At 45.7% G+C, this 17,581-nt stretch overlaps 1 protein-coding gene and 1 long non-coding RNA gene across 2 annotated transcripts in view; both read right to left on the bottom strand.

Moving 5' to 3' along the window:
- MARCHF11 (membrane associated ring-CH-type finger 11) overlaps positions 1–11,453 on the bottom strand; it is a 122,342-nt gene extending 110,889 nt beyond the window's left edge. The window contains exons 1-2 of the mRNA XM_060191163.1: positions 10,539–11,453; positions 7,839–7,994 (exon numbers count right to left, since the gene is read on the bottom strand). Of these exons, the coding sequence (XP_060047146.1) occupies positions 7,839–7,994; positions 10,539–10,946 (564 nt within the window). The 5' untranslated portion in view covers positions 10,947–11,453. The remainder of the gene's footprint in view (positions 1–7,838; positions 7,995–10,538) is intronic.
- The window catches only part of LOC132538590 (uncharacterized), a 313,644-nt gene that overhangs the window by 217,622 nt on the left and 78,441 nt on the right, over positions 1–17,581 (bottom strand). The window lies entirely within an intron of this gene.

Raw genomic sequence — 17,581 nt, 5'->3', positions numbered from 1 at the left:
TCCATCCAGGAAAATGGTAATGACACTAATCTCAGGGAGCTAATTAACATCATGTAAACGCTTTAGAAATAGGTTCCACAGGGAGGGGGAGTCGCTTCACAGGCGGTGAAGCAGGTCTGCAGGTGTCTGTCTTTCTCTCTGTCTTTCCCTCCTCTTTCCATTTCTCTCTGTCCTATCCAACAACGAAGACATCAATAACTACAACAATAAAACAACAAGATCAACAAAAGGGAAAATAAATAAATATTTTTTTAAAAACTTCCTTTAGAAATAGGTTCTATGCCTACTCTTCAGCTCCATTACTCTGCCACGAAGTTGCAGATGCTACCATGATGCCAACCTGACTTCCCTGGGCAGAGGACCTCACTGATATGTCCTGGAACCTCACCTCTCCAGAGCCCTGCCCCACTAGGGAAAGACAGAAACAGGCTGGGAGTGTGGATCCACCTGACAACTCCCATGTTCAGCAGAAAAGCAGTTACAGAAGCCAGACCTTCCACCTTCTGCTCCCCATAATGATACTGGGTCCATGCTCCCAGAGAGGTAAAGAACAGGAAAGCTTCCAATGGAGAGGAGGGGATGTGGAACTGCAGTGGTGGGAATTGTGTGGAGTTGTACCCCTCTTATCCTATGGTCTTACTGATCATTATTAAATCAATTTTTTAAAAAAGAGAGAAAGAGAAAGAAAGAAAGAAAGAAAGAAAGAAAGAAAGAAAGAAAGAAAGAAAGAAAGAAAGAAAGCTTCCGCTGCTGTAGCTTAGAAAGACAGTCGAGGTTAAGCTAGCTGGTTTCCACTTCCTCTCTGACTGAAAGCTGCCATCATGGATCCCCTCGCTGCCAGAATATGGGTCAAAATGAATATGGGTGTGTGTGAGGAAGTAGCCCAGTGGCAGAGCACGGGACTTGCATGGCTGAGGTCCCAGGCTAAGTGATGCTCTGGCTTTTGCATCCTTAAAACAAATGAAAAATGTTCTCGCAGTAACAGGGCCTCTTGCATAAACCATTCTCCCACTCCCAGACCAACTTTGTCATTTTTATTTCAGATTGGTAGACGCCAAGAGGGAGAAACCGCAGCACTGCCCTGCCATTAGGAGAGCTTTCTCTGGTGCTGTGATCCTCTCCTGTGGCATCAGGTTTGAACCTGGGCCTTCCTGCATGGTGAGGTATGGGCCCAGCTGAGGTGCCCAGGAGCATTCTAAAAATAAAATAAAAGACTACTTCCGTGTCACTCCCCCTTCTAGAAAGATCTGCTGCGGCTAACACAGTATCAGTGTTTAAAGAAGAAGCAGAGGGGCCGGGTGGTGATGCTCCCAGCTGAGTCCAGATGTTACCATGTGCAACAACTCAGGTTCAATCCCTGCTCCTACCTGCAGTGGATTAGCTTCAAGAGAGATGAAGCAATGCTGCAGGTCTCTCTCTCTCCCTGTCTTTCCCTCTCTCTCCCTCTCTCTCTTTCTCCCCTCTCAATTTCTCTCTGCCCTATTCAATAAAATAGAAAGAAAGAAAAAGGAAAAAAATGGACATTGGGAGTGATGGATTTGTAGTGCTACCACCAAGACCCAACAGTAATCCTGGTGGCAAAAATAAATCCATAAATAAAAATTTAAAATCTGGGTATGAAGAATTGAAAGAGGAGGTAGTCATTAATGTCATTTAGGTTACGCAGAAGACAACTCAACCAATAGAACATGCTCCCTACCATGTCTGAGGCCCTGAGTTTGAACCCAGCACCACATAGGAAGATCATGGAGAGAGCTTTATGGATGACAGACAGTGATGGCTCTGACTTCTCTCCTCTCTCTCTCTCTCTCTCTCTCTCTCTCTCTCTCTCTCTCTCTCTTTCCTCCTCCTCTCATCTTTCTCTTGATCTAAAATAACTAGGAAAAAATAGCCATTCCAATAGCCTTTAAAAAATAATTAAATAACTTCACTTCGGTGGCAAGAGATAAAGTAAGAGGGACTTGTAAGCCCCTACGCTGTGAATCACAGCAGGCCTTCAACTCTTAGCCAATAGAACAAGTGAAATAGTCAGACCCAACATTGCAATGTTCCTGGTGGGGCTGGCCAGCGGCACATCCGGTTGAGTACACATGTCACAGTGCACCATGACCAGAGTTCAAAGCTGCAGTCCCCAGCCTACAAGGGTGAAGTGGGAGCTTCACTGGTCAAGTGGTGCTGTGGTGTCTCTTTCTCTGTTTCTCTATTAACGTGATCCAGATCCGAGTCCAGTCCCCACTGTGGGAGGGAGAAGTTTAAGTTGTGGTATCTTCCCCCTCTCTCCCTGTTTTTCTATCTCCATCTCTCTCTGTATGAAAAGAAAAAAAAAAAAGCAAACAACCATGGCATTAATGAAAAAGCAAATGACAAGAAAAAAAATTATCTTGTTTCTATGTGTGGGTCCCTTGCAGCAAATTTAAAAGGCCCCTAAACATGAGTTTACCTACTCAGTGTTATCTCTTCAAACATCTACATGTCTTGAGAAAAAACTGAAAGCTGATACCAAGTTGAATATAGAAAGACAATTTATAATGTCACCAACATCTCAAAATAAATGTGCTCTTACATGTTCTCAGGCGTCATTAACTTGACACCATCCTATGAGATGCAAAACAAAATGAGCTTTTCCACTTCATATGCCATTAATGCATCAACTGGAATATGTTAATCAATAAAATAGATTCTGTAAGCAGGTAGGATGGCAAAGGTATCTAATTACTTTGAATGTCTTAATTAACTCCCGTGGCTAATGACACAGCGATTAGGGTTCAACTACATTGTGGGGAAGGGAGATGGGAATATGTCAGTCTTCTACTGGGTCGTAAGTGGAATGAAGAGGCTTGGACCCAACAGTGAAATGAAGGTTTTAGACTCACTACAACATGCCTCCCTCACCTATGCCTAGGTCACCTGCCCTTTTCCCTTCTCTGTCTCCTTAGTCCTTAGAGCATCAGCTACCACACTGTGTTTTTAATCACTTTTGAAAGTGCTTGAGCACGATGATGAGTGAATCTCCAAGACTTTTACTTATGTATGTATTTATTTATTTATTTTGGATAGAGAAATAAATTGAGAAGGAAGGGGAGGAGACAGAATAAGAGAGGGAGAAAGATAAGCGGAGCTACAGCCTTGCTTCACTGCTCATGAAGCTTCTCCCCTATAGGTGGGACCCAGGGGCTTGAACCCAGGTCCTTGTGCACTGTACCATGCCCGCTACACTGGGCACACCACCTCCCTCCTCTAGAGCTTTTTTTGTTTAAAAAAAAAAAACTTATTTTGTTTCTGAGCCTAGGAAGAGAAGGGATGGTGGTGTTTGTTGACCCTTCTGGGCTTGATGAGAACTAGCTGCAAGGGCGTGGGTAGGCAGACAAGAGCCATTATAGTAGGACTGAAGGTTATTATTTCTAGTTAAAAGAAGGGCAGATAGTAGCCCAGAAGGTGGTGTGATGCTTAAGGCATTGAATTCTTAAATACAAGGTCCTGAGTTTAATCTCTGGAATCACAAGTGCTATAGTGACATTCTGGTGTGCACTCTCTCTCTCTCTCTCTCTCATATTTTTACTTTTATTTTTTATTATTATATTTATTTATTGGGTAGAGACAGCCAGAAATTGAGAAGGTAGGGGGAGAAAGAGAGGAAGAGAGACAGACACACACCTGCAACCCTGCTTCACCACTAGTGAAGCTTTCCCCCTGCAGATGGGGACCGGGGCTCAAACCTGTGTCCTTGCGCATTGCAACAGGTGTGCTCAACCAGGTGCACCACTGCCTGACCCCTTCTGGTTCTCTTTCTCTCTTTATCCCTCTCTCTCTCTCCCTCCCTCCCCCCCCCAACAAACAGATGGTAGACATGAGTAGTAGGACCTATCTTCTCTTCAGCTGAACCCCATTTGTGACTTTAGCCAAGAGAATGTGGTCTACCAAACCATGTCATGTCCAGGGTTGGATCTTGCTGAAATCTGTAACTTTCACCTTTATGCTTTTGGGCCTCGGCAGTCCTATGAAAAGTTCAAGCCATGTGGAAAGAAAAACAGGGCATCACTGATAACCCCAAGGGAGCTTCCAGTCAACAGCCAGCACCAAGAGCAAAGCAAATGAGTATGCCATCTTGGGACATTCTAATATAGTCACACCAACTCCAGACTGACACTCTAGGTGAAAGAAATAGAGCCTCTCAGCTGACCTCCGTCAATCCTGACTCTTAAAAGCCAATAAATTATAGCTACTGCTTACAACGCGGTCTTTAAATAGTCTTTAATAGTTGGCTGTTCAGCAGGAGACAGTTTTTCCAGATCATTGCAGAGACTCAGAGTAAGAACCTGTACCTGGCTGGTGCTAAGTCATGACAGAAGCCCACTAAGTTGGATCCCTGGCTTTGCCTTTGACTACAGAGGCACAGAGGTGAAGTCGTTTACCTTTTCTGTGCTCTGGTTCCCCTTCACACAAAATTCAAAAGAATAATGAAATTACCTACTTAACAGGTTTGTTATTAAGATGAAATATCAGGATCAGTATATGTAAAGCACTTAGGACCAGAGCCTGGCACATACCAAGTGTTGAGTAAACACATGTTCTCTCTTAATGTTGCTCTCGATTCTCTAGTATGTTTTACCTGGAAGGAACCAGCAACTCAACAGCTGTGAGCAGAATTGATGCTTAGGACAGAGGAAAGGGAACAGTGAAGGGGAGGGTCCTGTGTGATCCTATGCCATGAGGAAGTGCATTTCTGCCCTGCCATCCAAATGTGAACATGATTAAGTGCTGAGCCTAACCGCTCTCACACCAGCAAGAAAAACAAAATCCAGAGCGAACGCTCAGTTTCAGGGTCATCCATAGCAGAAATGCCAGGCAAAAAGTTTAATAAATAGGAGGACAGACTATTCTTCTAAGAGTCCAAACTTTGAAAAGATTCTCAGGGATTTTGTTCATAAGAATACTACATGTGGGGCCAGGTGGTGGTGCCCCTGGTTAAGAGCCGACATTATAGTGTGCAAGGACCTGGGTTCAAGCCCCTGAGTCCCCACCAGCAGGTGTCTCTGTCTCTTCCCCTCTTTTTTTGTCCTTGTTTTTTTTTAAATTGTTGTTGTAGTTATTATTGTTGTTATTGATGTTGTCATTGTTGGATAGGACAGAGAGAAATGGAGAGAGGAGGGGAAGACAGAGAGGGAGAGAGAAAGACAGACACCTGCAGACCTGCTTCACCACCTGTGAAGTGACTCCCCTGCAGGTGGGGAGCTGGGGGCTCGAACTGGGATCCTTATGATGGTCATTGCACTTTACGCCAAGTGCTCTTAACCCACTGCGCTACCGCCTGACTCCCCTCTCCCCCTCTTTAGTTCCACTTTCCCTCTCAATTTCGCTCTGTTTCTGTCTAAGAATAAATAAATAAAACATACAAAATAACACTACCTGTGGGGGCCAGGTGGTGTAACAGTGAGCTCAAGCCCCAGACGCCCACCTGCAGGGGAAACCTTATGAGTGGTAAAGCAGTGCTCTCTTTATGTTGCTCTCAATTTTCTATTCTGTTTTACCTGGAAGGTGTCTCTGATTCTCACTTCTTCTCTATCTCCCCTCACCCCCTCTCAATGTCTTAACAAAGCAAATCACAGCACTAATCAAATGATTTTGCCACAGGTTTAGGATTAACAAGTAGCGGGAACTGGTAGTGGTGCATCTGGTTGAGAGCACAGGTTACAATGTGCAAGGACCCAGGTATGAGCACCCAGTCTGTAGTGAGAAAGCTTTGCAAGAGGTGAAGCAGGTCTGCAGGTATCTCTCTGTCTCTCTCCCTCTTTATCTCCCCCTTCCCTCTTGATTTCTGGCTGCCTCTATCCAATTAAGTAAATAAATAAATATTTAGAATTAGCAAGTAGCACTTTTGCCTATTTGTTGAGGCAAATTTTGTCTTAGGCCCTTTGTTTATGCTGTATTTTAAAACTACAGCAGGCCTTATTTCTATCTGCTTCAAAATTAAATATTCTCAAGGGACTTCTAGTCATAAATTAAAGTGGTGGACATACTTAGCACCTACTTTTAATTCTGATTTTTTTTTTTTGGCCTCCAGGGTTATCGTTGGGGCTTGGTGCCTGCACTAGGAATCCACTGCTCCTGATGGCCATCTTTTTTCCATTGTTGTTGTTGTTGTTGTTGCTGCTGCTGCTGTTGTTGGATAGAACAGACAGAAATTGAGAGAAAAGGGGAAGACAGAGAGGAAGACAGAAAGATAGACCTGCTTCACCTCTTGTGAAGTGACCCCCCCCCCCACAGGTAGGGAGCTGAGGGGTCGAACCAGGATCCTTGCACCTGTCCTTGAGCTTCATAGTATGTGCACTTTACCCAGTGCGCTACTACCAGGCCCCAAGTTCTGATTTTTTTTTTTTTTTACCAGAACACTTCTAATGGGACTTTTTACTGGAGCCACCGAAGTCCTCCTCCACATCCCACTTCCACACAGTCTATTCATAAAATGATTATAGATCCGATAACATCACTCGTATCCTGGTTCCAGGACATGGTTCTGTTTGTTTTTCAAGACAACTCTGATGGGTACAAATAGCTCAATCAACTAAGGCTTCTGGGAAAACTGGAGGTTCTGTCTGCCTTCTGCCTATCTCTAGCCTGATAACATAATATCTGCATTTGTTAGTCTTCATCTTTTCCAAGCTGCCTTGGGTCAGCTGGAGAGAAAATTCGCCTTTTCATTTCCTGTCTGCTAATCATTCTTTATGTGGCAACTCTCAGAGTTTCCATGAAATGCAAAGTACACGAAGAATCCACAAATTGAAAACTATGAAATTTAAATTTAAATGACCTGGTCTGTTTCCAAGTGTCTTCTGTAAACACCCAGAGCCTGACCTGCTTTGCATTCCCAATACAGACTCACAGCATTAATTTAAAAGAGGAGGGGAAAACACTGGGTATTGTTACAGTCTCCCTCTCCTACCTTGTCAGTTCCCTTCCCTTTTTTCCTGCTTTGTCTTTGTGTTAAACCCAACTCTTTATGTCTCTTTTAACTTCAGCCTCATTTCTAGCAGACCTCATCGATTGCATGGCTACCCTGCTCTGGTTCAAGACATGCATCCTCAATATTGGATACTTTGTACTCCTCTCCCATGTTCAAAGCACCTGAATCTCTTACACAAGGAAGAAGTGTAGGAGGTCTGTGATACTACATATCATATGTTATATGTCATAGTGTATGTGATTATTATCTACAAAAAGTTTGAGTACTTGTGATTTCAGTAGTACTACTGGGCATAAGCATTAGGAATACTTGGGCATTTACTGTATTGTTAAACACAGCAAGGGATAAATGCCACCAAAATTCAACTGTAAACAAAAACCTTCTATGAAAAAAAAAAAGTCTGGCGAACTGAAAGAAGTGTTCAGATTAAAACTAATAGTTTCAACCCAAGCTTCCAAGTCTTGCTCTACTTGCACCTGTTTTTTCCACAAATGGAGCCCAGCCAGGACTTCAATGCTTAAATTAACAAACTATTACTAAAGTAAACTCTGGAACCTTTCTAAAGAGTATAATCAATAGACATTTAACTAGCTTGCTCATTTAGAAATAAAGATCATGGGTACAATTTCATCAACGAACAAATGAAGAAAGGGAATCATTTGAATCAAACATTTTTTGAGTTTCTCAGGTTAAAAAAAATGCAACGGATCCCTCAAAGCACATGTGTACAAATTCTAAATCTTGATTCAACTCTGACTTCTATATTTTAAAAAAAGGTCTTAAAGTAGAATTGGTAAACACTCTTTGAAGTCTTGACTAATGTGGGCTCCAGTTTTGCAAAATGATTTGGGGGAAAGAAATGCCACAAGCATTTTACCTGGCAAGGCTGTTTCATTTTAATGGCTATGACATGGTATCTGTAGCAGCAAAGTTCGCATGTCCAGGAGCCCCTCTCACTGATCCATTTTAGCAGGCACAGCTGATGGGTATACCGGACTGACCCATCACATCTACAGGGATTTAACAGCTCGCCCTGAAAAAGAAAAACAGCTCAGGATGAATATTGATCTCTCTATCTATATTTAAAATAAATAAATAAATAAATAAATCTTCCTTCCTCCTGTTTCCATTTCTTTCAAAGCCACTTACCCAGAAGGGTACAAACATTAAACTCTATCTGAGAACATGAAATTAAATTTTTATACCTCAGATGGGAATGAAACTAAAGTCTTAAAACTATTTCAAAGATATTGCTTAGAGTTATGACATAAATGTTCTACCAACATACAAAATGTCTGCAAGCTATAGTTCCAAGTGCCCTTAGGGGGAAGCTGTACTATTAAATCTCTTTAATAACTTTTAAGTGGATGGTCAGATGCATTTCCTCTGCAGTTATTCTTAATCAGGGCTAAAGAAGAATTGCATGGCGTCCCAGAAAGTAGCTTGCAGTAACACTACGCTTTTATCTGTTGCTTTTTTTTTTTTTTCTAAATGTAGCATCATAAATATTGACTTAGGGCATTGTATTCCTGAAAGCATGTACAGTTCTTACACAACTTCCTTACTTCAAGAAATACCAAGCCTAGGGAGTCGGGCGGTGGCACAGTGGGTTAAGTGCACATGGCATGAAGCACAAGAACCTGCAAAAGGATCCCAGTTTGAGCCCTCGACTCCCCACCTGCAGGGGGGTTGCTTCACAAGTGGTGAAGCAGGTCTGCAGGTATCTATCTTTCTCTCTCTCTGTCTTCCCCTCCTCTCTCCATTTCTCTCTGTCCTATCCAACAACAACAACAGCAATAACAACAATAAACAACAAGGGAAACAAAAGGGGAAAGAAATAGCTTTTCCAGGAGCAATGGATTCATAGTGCAGGCACCGAGCCCCAGCAATAACCTTGGAGGCACCAAATAAAAATAAGAAGAAGAATAAAAGAAATATCAAGCCCAATGTTTTCTCAGATCAACTACTTTTTTTGTTGTTGTTTGTTTTTTGAGTGATACATTACCCGGCTACCTCTATGGTTACTCACAGCTAAGTTTGCTGCACCTCTGGTAGAGTTTATCATGTCCCAATTGTGCTCCTAACAACATGTAAAGTATACTGCTGTCTCCATAGACTTCCTTGGACAAGGTCAGAGTACAGGCATTGTTTCTCTTGCACAAAGGCTTTTCTCAACACTGAGAATATGTCCCTATTTTCTGCCACAAGGCCCATCCTATTTATTTGGGTAAAACTCACTCCATGTTTGAATTCTAAAGTTATCAGACATTACCCTTTCTTTCTTTCTTTCTTTTTTTTTTTTTTTTTTTGGTTTTGACTGAACTTCTTCCCTTCTCTCCCTCCCACTCCCAGCTTGTATTTGTATTACAATCTCACTTCAGGGTGCATAAAATAAAATCTAAAAAATAAAATAAGAAGAACTATTCGGTTTTGGTCAAGCTCCCCACACCCCCTCCCACCCCTTTAGCTTGTTTTGTAACACAATCTCGCTTCAGGGTGCATTTGTATAAAAATAAAATAAAATAAAATAAAATAAAATAAAATAAAATAAAATAAAATAAATATAGTCTTGCTTCTGTCTTGACTTCAATCCCATTTAGCTAGTCACAGGAGGGCTACTTCTGGTATTACCCTTCAGTCACCTGAGGAATGTTCTCCATACAAAAACCAAGAAAGAGAGAGGAAGGAAAAAGAAGGAGGAGGCAGTGTAGAAGAAACCGAAGCCTGGAAAAGGGCACCAGGACACTGATCTGCCTTCCAGGAAAAAAAGAAAAAGAAGGGGAATGAAGGGGAAGGGAAAGGGAAAAGGGAGGGAGCAAGGGGAATGGAAAGGAAAGGAGAAGGGAAGAAAAAAGAAGAGAAGAAAGGAAAAGAAAAAAGAAGAAAAGAAAAGAGAAGAAGAGAAAAGAGAAGAAGAGAAAAGAAAGAAAAGAAAAGAAAAGAAAAGAAAAGAAAAGAAAAGAAAAGAAAAGAAAAGAAAAGAAAAGAAAAGAAAAGAAAAGAAAAGAAAAGAAAAGAAAAGAGAGACAGGAGAGGGGAAAGTGGCCAGTAGCTTCAGGTTGGCGGGTCTGGGCGGTGGGGGCGGGGAGGGGGGGGGGTGGCAAGCGCTGTCCGTGGTGCTGAAAGGTCGCGCGGGAGCCGGGAGCCAGGCTCCATGCTCCCGGCTCCCCGCTCCAGGCTCACCGCTGCACCGCACCCCGCTCCCCGCTGCCCAGCTCCAGGCTCCCCGCTCCCCAGCTCCCGGCTCCCGGTTGCACCGCACCCCGCTCCCCGCTGCCCAGCTCCAGGCTCCCCGCTCCCAGCTCCTCGCTGCCAGGCTCCCCGCTCCCCGCTGCCCAGCTCCCGGCTTCCGGCTCCCCACTCCCCGCTGCCCATGTCCCCGCTGCCAGGCTCCCCGCTCCCCGCTGCCCAGCTCCCGGCTCCCCACTCCCTGCTGCCCATGTCCCCGCTGCCAGGCTCCCCGCTCCCCGCTCCCTGCTCCCGGCTTCGGGCTCCCAGTTCCCCGCTGCCCAGCTCCTGGCTCCCGGCTCCCGCTGCCCAGCTCTCCGCTCCCCTCTCCCCTCTGCCCGCCGCTCACCTGCTCGGCGCCCTGGAAGCAGATTTTGCAGATGGGCTGATGGTGCTGGTGCTGGTGGCCGGCGCGCCTCTCCCCGCCGCTGCTGCTGCTGCGGCTGCTGCACACCGAGCGCCTCTCCGGCTGGTCGCCGCCGCCGGCCTCGGGCTCCCCGGGGCCGCCCTCCGAGACTCGCCCGCGGGCTAAGCCCCCCGAGCCCTCCGAGTCCCCCGAGTCCCGGGGCGGCGGCGGCAGCTCGGAGCGGGCGGGCGGAGCAGGCGGCGGAGCGGCAGCGGCGGGCGGCTCGGGGGGCTCGGGCGGCGGGCAGCCGGGGCCCCGCTCTCGGGGCTCTACGGGCGGCGGGGGCGGCTGGGAGTCCCGGTTCTCCACCCCGCGGCGCCGGCTGCCGGTCGACTCGCCCTCGGGGCTCATGGTGGGGCCGCCGCCGCCCTCCTGCCAGCCTGGCTGGCGGGCTGGGATGGGGCAGCAGCGGGAGGGAGGACGGCGGGCGAGATGGAAGAGGAGGAGGAGGGTGGGGAGGGGGGCGGTGGCGGCTGCAGCTCTAGAGCCGGTGGCTCGATTCTGCTGGAGGCGGCGTGTGTGTGTGTGTGTGTGTGTGTGTGTGTGTGTGTGTGTGTGTGTGTGTGTGTGTGTGTGAGAGAGAGAGAGAGAGAGAGAGAGAGGAGCAGCGCGGCGGGAGGAGGGGCTGGGGGGGCAGGAGAGGGGGAGGAGCACTGCCAAAGGAGGAGGGAGAAGGATGGAGAGGGAGCTTGCACAGGGATGCTGGGGAGGAGGAGCAAAATGAAGAGTGGGTGCGTTTGCAGATACCCCCCCCCAAGGGAGGTGCAGAGGGACTCCCCTTTTGAATTTGAGAGGGATGGTGTGGGGGGAGCCTGCAGCCGCCTCCAGCGACCCCGCCCCGGGGGCGCTCACGTCGGTTCCGGGGCGGATTACCTACCCCTCTGGAACGGCGGGGCACTGCGGCTCTTGAGAGCCCGGCGGGGGTGGGGGGGGAGAGAGACACGCGAGGGGGGGCAGGTCCGATGCTGCAGGTTCGGAAACCGTTACTGGGTGCGCGAGTGGGGAGAGGCGCTACCCCGGGGGTTGGGGGGGAAGCGGTCAGATCTGAAGCCCTGTCCCCACGTGGGTGCGCAGGGGAGTGGCTCGGGACCCCCAGCTGGTAACCGCCGCTCCCTCCGCATTTAATCCCACCACCTCCCTAGCCCGCACCTTCAAGGACACGCTCCTCCATCCATCGGAACCCTGCACCCCCAAGTCCGTGCAGCCCGTGTCCTGCCTTTCTGTCCACTAGGTCCCCGAGTCCTGCCAGCTCCCTCCTCCTCCCTCCTCCCCTGCGGTGAGCACCCTGGTTCATTTGCAAATATCAAGGAGCTTGACATTGGCTATATCTGAAGTCAATCCTTGGAGCGGTTACTCCAATGAAACCTAGTGTCACGCTCCTGGACTTGCGGTCACTTTCATCCCTGCGGCATCAAGGACTTCTTTTTTTCCCCCAGCAAAGTGGCTGCAGCCTCGCATCTGGGTTTAAAGCACTCTGAAAGCAGTTTGTAACTCCAGCCAGAAACTAGCACTGTCTTATAGCCAGCCAATAGCCCTCCCCCCATCTTGTTTGTTTGTTTTCTGGAAATAAACGTTCTTACCCTCAAGGAACTAAAGGAAAGTGTTGACTATGTAGTCCTTTTCCAAATTCCTACAGTGGGGAAGCAAAAAGCATTTTGGATTTTCCAACTGCAAGATGCCCATCAGAATCTGCGTCCGTTTACACTACTGTGCCACTAAATGTCTTTGAAGCCACCAACTCCTTCTCAGGGAAGTGAACCTTGATGCATTTAAGGGCTGGAGACTCAGGATCAGAAGGCAAAAGCATTTCATTCCTTCAAGGTCACAGGACTATGATCCAAAAAAACGTTTGTTTTCTCGGACCCCCCCAGATTTTCTGATTCAAACAAAGAATGATTCTGCCCCTCACCACCACCACCACCTCCACCTCCTTACACACACACACCCATCCACCTGGTGTTTTGGTGAGACTAATCCCAGATTATTGTTCTAAAATGGTTGGAATAAACTTCCAGCTTAGATTAAGTTTTCCACTATGTGTCTCGACAGGATGAAGTTTCTCTCCTTCTTTCTTTCTCTCTCCCATCCTTCTTTCCTTCTTTCCTCTCAGTCCCTCTCTTCCTTCCTTTCTTCTTTTTTTTTCTTCCTTTCTTTCTCTCTTTTTTCTTCAGTGACCCAGCTCTTTTGACAAATGGGTTATGTTGGGGATAAAAGCAAGAAGGTAGTAAGAAAGAATTCAAGAATGCTTTGTCACAAGTGGCCCTGATGAAATATTTCCCAGGAATGTCTTCTAACACTCAGCCCCCTCCAACTAGCTTATTTTGGTAGCACAGTGGCAGGCAGCAAGCACATTTTCTAAATAATCATCCCTAAGTGCCCCAGGAATTTACCACACTGGAGAGCTGTGACTAGAAATGGGCATTCATTCGAAGTCTTCACCTGTCAAAATGACACTGCCCAATCTGGTCTATGCTCAGGCTTTAAGAGAATCTTAAGCTGTGACCCTCAATTCTGAATTAAGAACATAAATTTGGAAGTTAAAAAAAAAGCCTAAAGAATGCAATAATGTACTACTCACAAATTGGTAGCAGGTATGATAAAGTAAGTTATTATTTGAAGGACAACATAAAAAAAAACTGTGAGTTTTACAGAGGTAAAGCAGAATGACTCAGACAGTACAATCACATGTCTGAAGGAGGCCATAATTCAGGAGGTGTCCTCTGGGATAATTGTTTCTGGGGGAAAAAAAAACAGAAAGAAAGAGAAAAATAAAGAACCTCCAGGGGAGAAAATTAAGTTTCCTTCACATGGCAAGTAGCCACAGGAGAAAAAAGTATTTCCCAGCTCTTCTTATCTCCAAAATTGGCCTCTCGCTGAAAAAGTGTAACGTGTTTGTGGTCTTCACTTAATGGAGTAAGCATTCAGTGGACCTAGCAAAAGACCTTTGGAACTGGGACTGCCTTCTTTGCCATAAAACTATAAAAGTGGGGAACAGAGAAAGATGAACAGCTACTGGCACTCAGCTGAAAGAGGTGATTAAAACGTTGCCATCAGATAAAGGACATTCCACAGGGCCCCCTACCGCCACTGAAAACCACCCAGCAGCCTCCAGTGTGCCCACTGCCTGAAAAATGAATGAGGGGAGAGGCAATTCTATCACTCTGAGCAAATACTGAAAGGCAGGTCTGACCTTCTTCAGTCTATATGTATGAGAAAGGTATAAATAATAGAGCAAATGCTTGAAAAGTCATCCTCACATCTCTCTCCTCTCTCAACACTCTACACACACAGTGATGTGTACCCTTCACCAAAAGAGGACTTTCTTTATAAAGGTAAAGGCAAACACCAGGAATTTCTCAAGTTGGATTCAAGGATTCAAGTAGAAGGATTCCAGGAGAATAGGTCCTCAAAAGCTCTTTGGTGATATTACTGAATCCCTGAAAAAAAATTCTCCTGGAACTTCACTAGTGAGTACATCCTGAAGGTGTCCCCCAAAAGTCACCCTGAAAGATGGAAAATAATCCAAGCTCCCTTATGTCAAAATCGCCTCTGAAGTGATGACCTTGCTGTGTTGTCCAGTGCTTGGGATACTAAGAGGAGAGCTGGCCTGGAGAGCTGCTGAAAGACACTTTTTTCAAATGGTTTGCTTGTTTGTTTTTCTCTTAGTGATGTTCCACAGTGGTTCACTTGGCACCTTCAGGGTGCACTAAATTGTCTCTGTGATCACTGAGAACAGTATGCAGAAGTCTCAGCTTCCTTCAGATATCTCAAATCAAAGAAGGAAACTGAAACAGATCCTTAGGATCTGCTTTGCCATGTGCATGACCCAGGTTCAAGCCCACCATATTGAAGAAAGCTTTGGTGCTGTGGTCTCTTTCATTCTCTCTGCCTGGGAAGGAAGGGAGAAAGGAAGGGAGGAAGGAAGGAAGGAAGAGGAAGGAAGGAAGGAAGGAAGGAAGGAAGGAAGGAAGGAAGGAAGGAGGAAGTGGAGGGAAGGGGAAAGGATGTGAGGAGGGGAAGGCAAAGGAGGGAAAGGAGGAGAAGGAAGGAAGGAAGGAAGGAAGGAAGGAAGGAAGGAAGGAAGGAAGGAGGAAGTGGAGGGAAGGGGAAAGGATGTGAGGAGGGGAAGGCAAAGGAGGGAAAGGAGGAAAGAAGGAAGGAAGGAAGGAAGGAAGGAAGGAAGGAAGGAAAGAAGGGAGAAAGGAGAAGAAAAAGGGAGGAAGAGAGGGGAGAGAGGGAGCAAACTCTAAGCTAGGTAATAAACAGCAAGTTTACATTGTATGGTGGGAGGGTGGATTTTAAAGAGGACAAAGAAGTCTAACATGTTTTATGTATAGTTGATACAGAATGTGACCTTTATTGCCCACCAGAACTGAAGAAGTAAAGCAGTAAGTATCAGACAACAGAATGCCAAGTGTAGATAAGTCAACAGTTCCGTTTTGGGGTGTTTTTTTTTTTATCATCACTGTAACTTTACCACTTCAGGTAGAGAGAGGCGGAGAGACAGAGTGGAGATGGTCGCTTCAGTACATGGGGCTGAGCTATCTTATGGGCCCCATCTGTCCCCCATTTGCATCCCCTACTCTAGCCTCCTCCTTGGAATTCAGAGTCAAAGGTTCCATGGATGCCCCCATGTACACACCTGAGGACCAATTTAAAGGAACTCAGTTCACCTGGAGGCAATGCCCCCAATACTTGCCCACTTCCTGATCTTGATTGTGTGAACAGACCAACTGTTCATTCATCCAGATTCTTAAGCCAAAGTCTTTAGTCATTCTCAACATTCTTTTCACAGCTTAGTTTAGTAAATAAAAAATAAGTAAATAAACATATTTTCAAAATGTATTCCTAATTTCAGTCCTATTCAACTTCACCCCCACCACCCCAATTCAAAACACCATCATGGAGTAGCAGGACTCAAAATAACCTCCCATCAACGAAACATGCAGCCCCAGTGGAAAATGGTTTGGAAAGGCCTGGAAACATTAAAAACCAGTCTCCCATAGGGTGAGCAATTGTTCTCCTGGGCATCTATCTAAAGAACAGAGACACACTTATGATTGTCTGTGCACAACCATGTCCATGACAGTACTATTTATAACAGCCAACACTTGTGATCAACCCAAATGTCCAACAACAGATGAGTGGTTAAAGAAGTTGTGACATATATGCATGATGGAATACTGTAAGAAAGAGTAACATGCTTTCCTTGGCTACAATACAGATGGAATCAGGGGAATGAGGTGAATGAGATAGGGCAGAAAAGACACACAACAGGTGCTGTCACACCCTAATGGTCTAAGGGATTTATTATTCTTTAGAACAATACAGAGTGAAACCTCGATGGACTATGTAATCTATTACAACAGACTGGGGACTCAGAGAGGGACTGAAGGAACACCAACTGGAGTTTGGGTGCCTAGATTCTTCTAGTATGGTTGAGGGTGAAATGTACCAATTCCTATCTTGGGAAAATGTGGAGGGGGTGGGGTGTGCGTGCACCCAGTTAAGCACACTTATTACCAAGTGCAGGGACCTGGGTTTAAGCCACCCCCCATCTGTAGGGGGTTCGCTTCACAAGCAGTGAAGCAAGTCTGCAGGTATTTATCTTTCTCTCCCCCTCCTCTCTCCATTTCCCCCTGTCCTAATTAGAAAGAAAGAAGGAAAAATGGCTTCCAGGAGTGGTGGATTTGTAGTGCTGGCACTGAGCCTCAGTGATAACTGTGATGGCAATGAAAGGAAGAAAGAAAGAAAGAAAGAAAGAAAGAAAGAAAGAAAGAAAGAAAGAAAGAAATTAAAAAAAAAAAAAGGAAATGTGAAATGTACCCTGTGCAGACAGAGAGCTTGTAAATCAATATTTCCTCAAAAAAGTGATGCTGGGATGAAAAAGGATACCCCCCACACACACACACACACACATCACCTATGGAAGTCAGGATGAGCCTACCAACACAAGTTCAATCATGGCATGCCCCACCAGTACCCACCAATGTTTTCCCATCATACTTGGTGGGACATCTTATCACATCCATGAGTGTCAATGGCATCCCCAGCTACCTGTCTAAGTACATCTCACTCCCTTCCTCACAGGCCCTTCCCTGTTGTTCACTCTTACTGTGATGATCTCCTTCCTATTACTCCCCAAGAATATCCCTCTTTTCTCTCCTCCCACTCAATGACTCAGATCTCTGCTTAGAAGCACCTCATCTAGAAGGCCTGCACAAGGAACCTTCCCTCACTACTGGTGAGAATGTAAACCTGGTTCAAGCCCTATGATGAGCAGTCTGGAGAACTCTCAAAGCTAGAAGTGGACTTACCCTATGACCCTGCAATTCCTTTCCTGGGGATATATCCTAAAGAAAAAAAACACACCCATTCAGAAAGATTTGTGTGTACCTATGTTCACAGCAGCACAATTTGTAATAGTAAAAACTAGGAAGCAACCCAGGTGTCCAACAACAGATGAGTGGCTGAGTCAGTTGTGGTGTATATATACACAATGGGATACTACTCAGCTATGAAAAATGGTGAATTCACCTTCTTTACCTCATCTTGGATGGAACTTGGAGAAATTATGTTAAGTGAGATAAGTCAGAAAACAAAAGGATGACTATAGGACAGAAGTTGAAAAATAAGAACAGACGGGAAAACACAAAGCAGAACTTGGACTGGAGTTGGTGCCTTGCACCAAAGTAAAAGACTTTGGGATGCAGGGGGGAAGGTTTCAGTCCTGAAACATGATGGCAGAAGAGAACCTAGTGGGGGTTGAATTGTTATGTGGAAAATTAAGGATCCAGGTGGTAGCGCACCTGGTTAAGCACATGCATTACAGTGCACAAGGATGCAGGTTCAAACCCCTGGTTCCCACCTGCAGGGGGAAAGTTTTACAAGTGGTGAAGCAGGGCTGCAGGTGTCTTTCTGTCTCTGTCCTTCTCTATCTCCCCCTCCCCTCTCAATTTTTTTCTGTGTCTAACCAATAATAAACA

The sequence above is a fragment of the Erinaceus europaeus genome, chromosome 5, assembly GCF_950295315.1.
Source record: "Erinaceus europaeus chromosome 5, mEriEur2.1, whole genome shotgun sequence".
Lineage (NCBI taxonomy): Eukaryota > Metazoa > Chordata > Mammalia > Eulipotyphla > Erinaceidae > Erinaceus > Erinaceus europaeus.
This window is presented reverse-complemented; position numbering and strand designations above follow the sequence as displayed.